This window comes from Gymnodraco acuticeps, unplaced genomic scaffold, assembly GCF_902827175.1.
Source record: "Gymnodraco acuticeps unplaced genomic scaffold, fGymAcu1.1, whole genome shotgun sequence".
Classification (NCBI taxonomy): domain Eukaryota; kingdom Metazoa; phylum Chordata; class Actinopteri; order Perciformes; family Bathydraconidae; genus Gymnodraco; species Gymnodraco acuticeps.
Genome location: NW_022990146.1, coordinates 267,964 through 280,113, shown reverse-complemented (window position 1 = coordinate 280,113; position 12,150 = coordinate 267,964). Strand labels below are relative to the sequence as shown.

General features: G+C 41.4%; 1 protein-coding gene across 1 annotated transcript; it reads left to right on the top strand.

Annotated features, from left to right (window-relative positions):
• Positions 1–2,657: 2,657 nt before the first annotated feature.
• Positions 2,658–3,528, top strand: LOC117546862 (zinc finger protein 583-like; the record flags this gene model as incomplete). Its single annotated transcript, XM_034217220.1, has 1 exon — positions 2,658–3,528. A coding segment is annotated over one exon (678 nt), but the record flags the coding sequence as incomplete, so codon positions are not given.
• Positions 3,529–12,150: the final 8,622 nt, after the last annotated feature.

Sequence of the window (12,150 nt, the reverse complement as noted above, 5' to 3'; positions counted from 1 at the left end):
GAGGGTGGGTATAATTTGAGAGGAAATCTACATTTTAAACAACTCAAGGTCAGAACAACTATGAGAAGTATGAGTTTAACAATCTGTGGGGTGATTTTATGGAATGGTTTGGAGCAGGAGTTCAAACAAAGCACAAGCATAATTCAGTTTAAAAGGATGTACAGAAACACTTTTTTGGAAAACTATGAGAATGAAGAAGGTGATTGAAGATGAGAAATTATTGTATATGTATGTATAAATGTAAATGTATGTAGGAATAACTTGCATAATGATTTAAAGGACAATCATTGATCAAGTAAGGGGTGGGAATTAATAAGCATTTGCTTCCTCCTACTCCCTTTCGGACACATATGATTTATTATTAATATGAAGACATTTTTTGTTTTTTTGTTGAATATACACCATGAATGTGGATAAATACTGTATTATAACAATACGGTATTCTGTTTTTTACATTTGTTATTTGTTATTTTTTAATCTGTTCGAAATAAAGACTGAAAGAAGGAAACAGTGACACCAGTAAAGCCCCCCCCACCATCTCACCCCCTCCTCCATGCTTCACGGTGGGAACCACTCATTCAGAAACCATCCGCTCACCTTCTCTGTGTCTCACAAAGACACAGAGGTTGGAACCAAAAATCTCTCATTTGGACCCATCAGACCAAAGTACAGATTTCCACTGTCTAATGTCCAATCCTTGTGTTTCTTGGCCCAAACAATTCTCTTCTTCTTGTTGTTCATCCTCAGTAGTGGATCTTTGCAGCAATTGGACCTTAAAGGCCTGATTCACGCAGTCTCCTCTGAACAGTGGATGTTGAGATTGTCTGCTACTTGAGCTCTGTGATCATTTATGTGGGCTCTAATCTGAGGTGCTGTTAACTTGCGGTTTCTGAGGCTGGTAACTCTGATGTGTTTATCCTCTGCAGCAGAGGTAACTCTTGCTCTTCCTTTCCCGGGGGGTCCTCATGAGAGCAAGTCTCATCATAGCGTTCCATGGTTTTTGCGACTCCACTTGAGGATACATTCAAAGTTCTTGACATTTTCCGGATCGATTGGCCTTCATTTCTTAAAGTGATGATGGACGGTCACTTCTCTTTACTGAGTTGAGTCGTTCTTGCTATAATATGGATTACAACAGCAGTCAAATAGGGCTTTCCACTGTGCACTAACTCTACCTCTGCACAACACAACTGATGGTCTCAAACACATTCAGAAGGCAAGTCATTCCACACATTGACAAGGCACACGTGTTAATTGAAAACCATTCCAGTTGACGACCTCATGAAGCTGACTGAGAGAAGCCCAGAGTGTGTAAAGCTGTCATCAAGGCAAAAGGGGCTACTTTGAAGAATCTAAAATAAAAATAATTTTCTTGATTTTTTGTAACACTTTTTTTGTTAACTAGATAATTCCATATGTGTTCTTTCATAGTTGTGATGTATTCAGTGTTAATCTACAAAGTAGAAACAAATTTAAAAAAGCAAAAAACATTGAATGAGAAGGTGTCCAAACTTTTGACTGGTACTGTATATAAAAAAAACACACATATTTGAACATTTAGCAGGTTCCCTCATCTATAATCATTTATACAAGCGCAACTTTGAACATGTACAGCAGTAAAATGCAACATACAAAATAATCAAGAAACAACATAAATGAAACACTGACAGGGAACATTTTACTGCACCATCATTACTGTTTCATAGGAAGGTGCCGTCAAATGTTCTGTTAATACTTGCATACTTTTACTTAAATAAGGTTTGAATGCAGGATTTTAATTTGTAACAGGGTATTTTCATTCTATACTGTAGGCATAGTGTATCTGTGAACAATCCCAAATACAATTCCTTGTTTACATTGCGGCTAGTGCTACGCCAGAAGAAAAAACCCTTTTACATTTTTAACTGGAAGTGGAAAGGGGCTGGGCTACATGAGGTGACTTGAGCCAACACAAATACACAATAGGTGGGACTAAGAAAGATAATGTGAAAATATAAAAACAAAGGCATTCATTAGGGCTGCAAAATGTCTCCCATTGTAATGGTGATGAGAGTTTTTAAATGCTAACACTTAACAGTTTGTTCTGACTGTGTTTCCTGTTTCCTGCAGACGTCCAGCAGCTGGTGGTGGTTAAAGAAGAGCTTCTCCCTGACCAGCAGGAGTGGAGAACCAGTCTGGACCAGGAGGACCCAGAGCCCCCCCCACACATTAAGCTGGAACAGGAGGGAGAGCAGCTTCAGGAGCTGGAGGAGGCTGATATCACCAAGTCCACTTTCACTCCTGACCCTCTGAAGAATGAAGATGATGAAGAGAAACCTCAGTCCTCTCAGCCTCATCAAAGACAAACTGAACACATGGAAACAGAAGCTGATGGAGATGACTGTCGAGGACCAGACCCAGCCAGGAACTCAGATCCAGAGAGCAGTTTGCAACCAAAGACTGAAGACCACACTGGAGACACTTCTGAACCTGACACTGGAGACTCTTCTGAACCTGACACTGGAGACTCTTCTGAACCTGACACTGAAGACTCTTCTGAACCTGACACTGAAGACAGTGCTGATTGGAAAGAGACCAGAGAACCTGCCTCAGGCTCAAACTCACTGAAAAATAGACATGATTCTGTCAGTGATCCACAAGGTAGTGCTGAAAAGAAACCATTCAGCTGCTCAGTCTGTAAGAAAGCTTTTTCACAGAGTGGAAATTTAAAGACACACATGAGAGTCCACACAGGAGAGAAACCATTCACCTGCTCAGTCTGTAAGAAAGCTTTTTCACAGAGTGGAAATTTAAAGGACCACATGATAATCCACACAGGAGAGATACCACACAGCTGCTCAGTCTGTAAGAAAGCTTTTTCACAGAGTGAACATTTAAAGAGACACATGAGAGTCCACACAGGAGAGAAACCATTCAGCTGTACAGTCTGTAAGAAAGCTTTTTCACAGAGTGGATATTTAAAGACACATATGAGAATCCACACAGGAGAGAAACCATTCACCTGCTCAGTCTGTAAGAAAGCTTTTCCACAGAGTGGATATTTAAAGACACACATGAGAATCCACACAGGAGAGAAACCATTCACCTGTACAGTCTGTAAGAAAGCTTTTCCACAGAGTGGATATTTAAAGATACACATGAGAGTCCACACAGGAAATAAACCATTCACCTGTACAGTCTGTAAGAAAGCTTTTTCATATGGTGGAAGTTTAAAGGAACACATGAAAATCCACACAGGAGAGAAACCATTCACCTGCTCAGTCTGTAAGAAAGCTTTTTCACATAGCGGACGTTTAAAGGAACACATGGTAATCCACACAGGAGAGGAAAAATAGATCCGGAAAGTTTATGACAAAATATTTAAAAGTGTGTTGGTAAGGGAATACATTTGTCTATTTTGTATCCTAATGCCGTTACATGTAATACGTTACTCGCTAAGACTGTTTTCACCCACCTGCAACCGATTCGCTAATAATCACAAATGTTCATTTCTTCGACCCCTTGACTCGACTATTTCTTGTTTAATAATCGTTACATCTCCTCAGGACCAAGTTCCCGTGTCCTGCCTTTCACCTGCTGATCACCCACTGCTCATTTAAGGTGGACTCACCTTTACAAGGGACCAGCTAGTCTTAGTGTCTTAATGCAAACGTTTTGTAAAGTGATGCTAGACCAACAACGTGCTGTTGGGCTGTGTGCTCTCTGCAGGACGGTGTCTGTACTCAAAGAATGTTGATGAAATGAGAGCTTCACTCTGTTTTTGTTGTCTAAACAACGCCAACAGAGCGATATGTCTTCTTTCCAGCAGATGACATAAATGTTACATCATGCAGTTCAACTGTCATCCACATATTAATGATTCAAAACAGCAATGTGTGAGATAAGGCTAGTCATTGACTATTTCAACAGAATGTGAAGATGTTACAGTCTTGAGGCCATGTCCAATATGTTTGTGTTTTGTTTTATTACATCGACTGAAATGAGCATTCAATGACTCAATTATTCTGAATTACTGTCATTACATCATGGGTTTGCATTGCAATATTAGAACGCATAAAACCCAACTTTATTTCTTCCAAGTTGCGGGTGTTCATTGTTTAGAAGTCCGCTGTGTTTCATCCAAGCTTCCACTTCGTGTTCCGATAATGCTGAAAGTATCTGTTGTATGCTTTACCTGCTCCAGTAACACAAGTGTAATTCACTGGACAGAGACAAGAGATAGTGGATGGATCCAGAGGAGAACCAGAAGATAGTCCGCATAGAGGCTTCAGGTTCTGAAAATGATCAGGGATAGAGCTAGAAAACAACTCCAAAAACCTGAATAGAGCTAGAAGATAGCAAAGCCAAGAAAGACCCAGATAGGAAGGAGCCAAAATAGTTTGTATTTTTTATTTTGTAATATTCAAGCTCTTCTCATAAGATATTAGAACTTCCTATCTCAACATGTATCCTTTTATGCATTAAAAAAACCTTACATTTTTGCTGCCAATTATTGAGATTGTTTCACAGCTTTATCTTAAATATTTAGACTTTTGTCTTTACATATAGATTACATAGGATGAACAGCACAATCAACTCTGCTGGATTCTGCCCAAATCGGCTCAAAATGAATGCACACATCTCGCTGTATCCATACTCCTGCAGTTGTATTGTTCTGGATTCATAGTGAAGTGTATTAGATGTTCTGCACTCTTATTGTTATGTATTTAATATAAAGTGAAATACCCATAAAGTCAGAAAAGAAAAGAGTCTCACTTCAGGAAAAAGGTTCTGAACCAGTGATAATTCTTCATTTGCACATAAACTTGGTCAAATATTTAAAGTTGTGACCAGATGGTGTCGCCCTAATCCGTGTATCTACGATCCATTTGTTTTTCTTTATTACACAAGTTAGCGGAAGAGCGTCTGAGAGCCCCTTTTGGTTTTGTTGGAAATTCGCGGAAGTGATTTAAAAACAAAAGCCCTCGTTTGCTTGTAATAATATTATAAACAAGGTGAGTTTAGCGATCACAACGAAAATGGCCAAGACACATATTGAGCCCAGAAAATTAATGTTATTAAGGGCTGTAAATATAATAGGCCTTTGTCTAAAATGGACAACATTGTTAGGAGATTTAAACTATACAGCGATTCTGCACTGCTGTCACTCAGCCGTCTCTCCACTTTCTCTTTTCAAATCAGCTGCTCTTCACGTGACAGAGAGCACGTACACAGATAAGGAGCCGTACACATGCCGCAGTTTGTGCGTGGCTGTGTCTTTAGTTGTAAGCTCAGTGGCGATATGTTCATCTGTCATACTGATCATACAGTCAATAACTTTGTTGTTATCAGCATCTGGTTAGCTAGCTATGCTAACGAATATAAGAAGCTTTTTCTCCAACCAGTGAGTTAAAGGCACATCTTTATATTATCATTAGTTGTAAGAAAAATAAGGGAGTGATTCGTAAAATATCCATAAAGAAAACAATCTGTTTGGAGTTCTGTTTCATATGGGTGTTGAGAGATGTATCCATAGATCTCCTCATGTTGCTCTCAAAGTGCACCAGATTGATGCCTTTAACTTCAACATTTAAAAACAAATCCCCTAGAGGAGGTTAGGTCCCCCCCCCCCCCACACTTAAATCATGTTCACATGAATAGGAAACTAAATACATGTTCACACATCTTGTGTCCATATCTTTCTGTTGTGGTGGTCATGCCACACCGTGCATGCATGCGTGAGTCATGGTGAGATATCTGGATTTAGAGGTTGTTTTTTCTTTGCACAGCATGAAAGAAAGGCCAAATGAATGGGCTGTGATTTTAGTCTTTTTAAGCAGAGGTCAATAATTTGTACGGCCCTTGGAGAATGTTGAAAAAATGGAAATGGCCCTCGAGAGGAAAAAGGTTCCCCACCCCTGATCTAATGGAAAGAAAACATCCAAAAAATACATATAAATGGTGTTCGTTTTATTACCATGTCTGAATTTATCTATAGATTTAAAGATAATCTGCATTTAAACATTTCAGGGGAAAATACTGACTTGATGTAAGTAACTATCTGGGGAAGTTGTGAGGTAATATGATTTTTTGCTTGTTTTTAGTTTGATCCTTTTAACCTGCAATGCCTTGGTAACTGCATGCAAATTAGCCCATTTTAATTAAGATAAGAAATTAGAAAGTACTTTATAGTGTACTAGCTAACGCCTAATTTGCATATCAATATGGTAATTGTGATGACGTTATTAGATACACATTTTACTGTATTCACCTTTAGTGTCTACCCTTAAGTAAAGTACATTAGCCTGTATGCCCATGATAAATTACCTTAGCTAAACCTTGAGCTAATTTATAAATTAGCTAGTAGCCTACCTTAGTTAACTAGGCTATGTTTGTTTTTGTCTTTCGGCTAATTAGCTGTAAACTCGAGGCCCTGGCAGCTTAGTCATTTGTTCATCACCACTCAGCTTCAAATAAGCCAAGAAAACACGGTGCTGCTACCTGTCTGTCTGAAGGGACTGTAAGGTGGGAGGTGCTGCTACCTGTCTGTCTGAAGTGACAGTAAAGTGGGAGGTGCTTCTACCTGTCTGTCTGAAGGGACAGTAAAGTGGGAGGTGCTGCTACCTGTCTGTCTGATGGGACAGTAAAGTGGGAGGTGCTGCTACCTGTCTGTCTGAAGGGACCGTAAGGTGGGAGGTGCTTCTACCGGTCTGTCTGAAGGGACTGTAAGGTGGGAGGTGCTGCTACCTGTCTGTCTGAAGTGACAGTAAGGTGGGAGGTGCTGCTACCTGTCTGTCTGAAGGGACTGTGAAGTGGGAGGTGCTGCTACCTGTCTGTCTGAAGTGACTGTAAGGTGGGAGGTGCTGCTACCTGTCTGTCTGAAGGGACTGTAAGGTGGGAGGTGCTGCTGCACGTGCCTGGTGGGGACATTTGTCTTTGTTATCATGTTTTATTTCCAGTTTGTTTTTCAGCTGTTATTAAAAGATCTTTGTGCTCATTATTGTTTATGTGTGTTTGTGTCCCCGGCTTTCTCTCGTTTTAATCTGCACAAACAAACTGAAACTGGTTCATATCACAGTCTGATCCACCCGGCAGCTTCAGGCAACATGTTTGTCTGCAATAATTGGATTTATTTTAAATGAAACCTCACTGAGACGAGTCCTCAAACCAGAGAAGAAACTGCAGAGGAAAAATCTAAGTGAGGGTCGGATGTCGAGCAGAAGGGTGGGCAAATAAATACACAGATGTTCTGACTATGTTAAACATGTTATTCCTTCCATAGCATATACTGTACTGCTTACTAACCAATGCTAGCAGGACTGCTCCGTTGCCCGGAGCCCGCCGACAGCGTATTACGCTGCCGGGGGACGCCCGGACCCCCGGGGGGTCTCGGGTGGGTCACCGCGCCTCCGGTGATCGCCGACCCCCGCCCCGGCGACGACCCCCCCCGATTTTAGGCGAAGGTTGACCCGTTAGGCAGCTTCCAGACACCGTACGGGAGCCCACTTTCCACGTATTACACAGTAACGCGAGTATTCACTTACTGTGTACTTGTACTTATGGGGGGGGGGGGTCCGTCAACCCAATATGGGGTCCCACTTTCCACATATTACACAGTAACACATGTATTCACTTGCTGTGTACTTATACTTAAGGGGGGGGGGGGGGGGTGTCCTTCAACCCAATACGGGGTCCCTTTTGTCGCGTATATGTATTGATGTACTTATGGAGGGGGGGGGGGGGGTGTCCGTCAACAGCTCCCACATCTCAATATGGATGCCCACTTGCCCGGGGGGGTCCCACAAGTCAATATGAGAGCCCACTTCAGGGCTCCCACATCTCAATATGGAAGCCGACTTGCAGATATACCTATGGGGATTGGGGCGATGTCCCACATCTCAATATGGAAGCCCACTTGTAGATCCCACAACTCAGGGGAGGTGCTCTCCGTGGTGCTCAACCCCGGCCACTTGCAGATATACCTATGGGGATTGTGGCGATGTCCCGCATCTCAATATGGAAGCCCACTTGCAGATCTACCTATGGGGATTGGGGCGATGTCCCACATCTCAATATGGAAGCCCACTTCTCAATATTATTAATAATTCCAAAATAATAGTTTTTATAACTATTAAATATCCAGTAATGGGCCCCCATATTGACTTGTGGACAGTTAGTGTCCACATATAAAAATGAATTCAAGGAACAGAGTTGAACCCCGCTCTACCACACCAAGGAGCGACTCCCATTCCATTGCCCCACAAGTGGCGCTGAAGCTTATTGAACAAAAGTATTATATGTGAGATACAGGAGACTTCTGACTATAAAGTAAAAATACATTTCTCTATCGTTTTGGCGATCAAAATTGACAAAAAAACACATCAAATCACATCTACAAATCAATACGAAGCCAATGAAACCACTTTCAGACTCCTAGCGTGTTTACAAGTTTGAAAACGTAGCAATGGCTTTTCACATCACACCATTGTGTGATATATGATTAATATGATTAATATGATTAAATGAATGTGTATAATGTTCTTAAATGTTCCCAATGATTGTTCTTATAATGTTTCTTAAATGTTTTTGTATAAATGTATTTGTTCTGCTATATAATATGGATAGTCTGACAGGAGTTTCGAACCCAGGTCTCCTGTAGCAAGGGAGACGCCTAAAGCTTATAGCTGTAAAGTCTATTATAAACATTCTGAACGGCACATTTACCTGTGTTTTCCACCATCAAAATGTACAAACGACACATCAAATCACATCTACAGATGAAGACGAAGCGAATGGAAGTACTTCCAGACTCATAGTGTGTAGTAATTGTTGTCACACACACACACACACACACACACACACACACACACACACACACACACACACACAGAGGTCAATAGAAAAAATAACATAACAGGAGGCTTGATGATTATCTTTGTGCTTGTTTCTTTGTATTTTAGATGGGCGTGTTATCTTGTTGATTGCGGGATGGCAAGGACCACCAGCCTGCATTATCTGAAGAACGTCAGGCAGTTCCTGGTTTACGTAAAGAGACCCCACCTAAAACCTCGTGCCTCGGCCAGAAAGATCTGGTAATGGGTGACAAGTATCTGAAGAGTGTGATAAAGGGATGGAACCGGCATGTTGTCCAGCACCAGATGAGCGTGAAAGGCCATAAGGACGCGATTATGCACACGGTGGTGGAGCTCCAACAGTGCCGCAGTTTGGTGATTCAGACAGTGTCCACCAATCAATATGGCAGCCCACCTACCACATATTGCTATTGTTGTACTTATGCTAATAACCCAAGTGGAAATATGTGTTAAGTGGGCTTTCATATTGATTGGTGGGCAGACAGTGTCCACCATTCAATATGGCAGCCCACCTACCACATATTGCTATTGTTGTACTTATACTAATAACCCAAGTGGAAATATGTGTTAAGTGGGCTCTCATATTGATTGGTGGGAAGACAGTGTCCACCAATCAATATGGCAGCCCACCTACCACATATTGCTATTGTTGTACTTATACTAATAACCCAAGTGGAAATATGTGGTAAGTGGGCTCTCATATTGATTGGTGGACAGACAGTGTCCACCAATAAAAATAAAAAACCTAAAGTCTCTATATATATATCTCTATAGTCCCAATATATTTGTCCCTATCTGAACTCAACATAATAAGTTCACACCGCCGAGGCTGTTCTCGAACCCCGACCTCCCGCATGAAGGGGCGAATCTTATCACACTGCGACACCCTGTCGCTTAAAGTCCATAGAGGATAAGTCTACTATATAGTAGAGTAACGAAATGTTTCCCAGTCTTTTTCACCATCAAAATGAACAAACTACACGAATCACATCTGCAGACCAAGACGAAGCCAATGGAGCCAATACATTTCAATGAGCAAAATAAATAAATAATTTCATTATTATAATAGAATATACTACAGATCCATCCTCCATCTCTTAATTCAACATAATTCATTCACACTGCCGAGGCTGGTTTCGAATACGGGTCGCTTGAAGCTTATAGCTGTATAGACTATTATAAACATTCCGAACGGCACATTTTCCTGTGTTTTTCACCATCAAAATGGACAAACGATGCCTCAAATGACATCTACAGATCAAGACGAAGCGAATGGAAGTACTCCCAGACTTCTAGAACCCCGACCTCCTGCATGAAGGGGCGAATCTTATCCCACTGCGACACCCTGTCGCTTACAGCTCATAGAGGATAAGTCTATTATATAGTAGAGTAACGAAACGTTTCCCAGTCTTGTTCACCATCAAAATGAACAAACTACACATCGAATCACATCTGCAGACCAAGACGAAGCCAATGGAAGTACTCCCAGACTCCTAGCATGTGAAAATCGAGACGAGAGATCTCTCTCTCCCCCTGCTTGCGAGGGCGATGGGCAGTTTACACACACACGCAGCTGCTACATGCAGCAACACACACACACACACACACACACAGGGAGGAGATGGCAGAGAGAACGCGCTCCGAGGTGTGGTTAAACTTCTCGGTGTGACGGGTGGTAACACGAGCAATTTGTCGAGACATTTAGCAAAAGTGCACCACATTCAGATGGAGAAATGCACCGTTTTCACTTTTCCCGACGTTTCAAAGTCAGGTGCTGTAACCTGGTTCCCTCCCAGTACTCGGTACTAGTTAATGCCACTATCCCCACCATATTTAAAGAATAAGTCATATATAAATAAATAATATAATAAAGTCTGAGTTAACTTTTTTTGAGATCCATAGAAAAAGGGGTGAAGATGGAAAAAAAGTATCCGAAAATAGTGTCCCATAAGGCGGGTAGAGTCCCCTGACAACTCCCCTTACATTCCTCCAGAGTCAGAAAAAGTCAAAGTAAACGTTTTGGAGAACCAGAGAAAAGGGGTGAAAATGGAAAAAAAGTATCCGAAAATAGTGTCTCCTAAGGCGGGTAGAGTCCCCTGACAACTCCCCTTACATTCCTCCAGAGACCAGTTCAAAAACTTAAAGTTTTTTAAAGGAATGCTCCATTCATTAGATAATTAATCCAAACTTCAGTATTTAGTGAAACATTATGTTTAAACCATACCCTGAAGAAATCAGCGATATTCCCCGGTAAATAATGATTTTATAGCTCTTTTTTATCAAAACCTGTATATTCCGTCAGGCAGCTGCCATTTTGGCCATTTTCAGTAGTCACGTGATGGTCGTGACGTCATCCATGCGTTCACTTTGTAAACACACGAACACATGGCGGAGTATTTGAGTATTGTCAGGGCCCCAGCAAACATTTTAGAACATTTACTGATTTAAGCTAGAGAATTAAAGCAGTCTGGACACTCTGATAAATGTCGCCGGACAATTACAAAGACTAGATAATTCCAAAAGATCCCTATCTACAAAACTTCAAATTCAAATATTTTATTAATTAAAAGGCCAAATACAGGCAAACAATACAATTGTGTATATCATGTACTGCCCAAATAATATAAAATAACGTTTTCTAAAAAGGCAAACAATACACCAATGTAGGCCTACTTAGTAGATACAATGATTTTGATTACTAGATATGTATGCATGTAGTACCACCCTTGCTAGCGATTCCCTCTCTAGTTTAGCATACTCTGCCTCGTTGTCCCTGGCCCTAGAACCACGATTTTATGGGGCCGGAAAAACTGGGGAAAAGTACCCGCTAGCCGGTACTACGCTATATGGAAAGGCCACCAAAAACTGGCCTGGCCTGGACGCTAAAGGACGTTTAAACTGGGCTACCCGCTGCAATGGAAATGCGCCATAACATACCTTATTCTTACTCCTAGCACTACTTCTGGTCCTCCGTCGCTTCACACTTGCAGAGGGCGATTTCTCAACTGGCCGAACTGGTGTCCTGGTCGGTGATGACACCAGAAAGACCGATGGCACTGCATCTCCATTAAGTAATGGTTGTTTAATAAATCCCATTTAATGTTTTATCATACTCTCAGAGTAGTCATCCGGAAACTTGAAATGTTCGCTGCATACATGCGCCTGTGGATCTTTCGGTTCGGGCCGAGCATATTTCGCTAGCCACTGCCTCCGAACGTACTTCCTACGCTTACCTTTTGGCAATAGATGGAACCGAGCATTCCGTGGATTGTTCCTATCCGAATTGTGGCAATGTTTC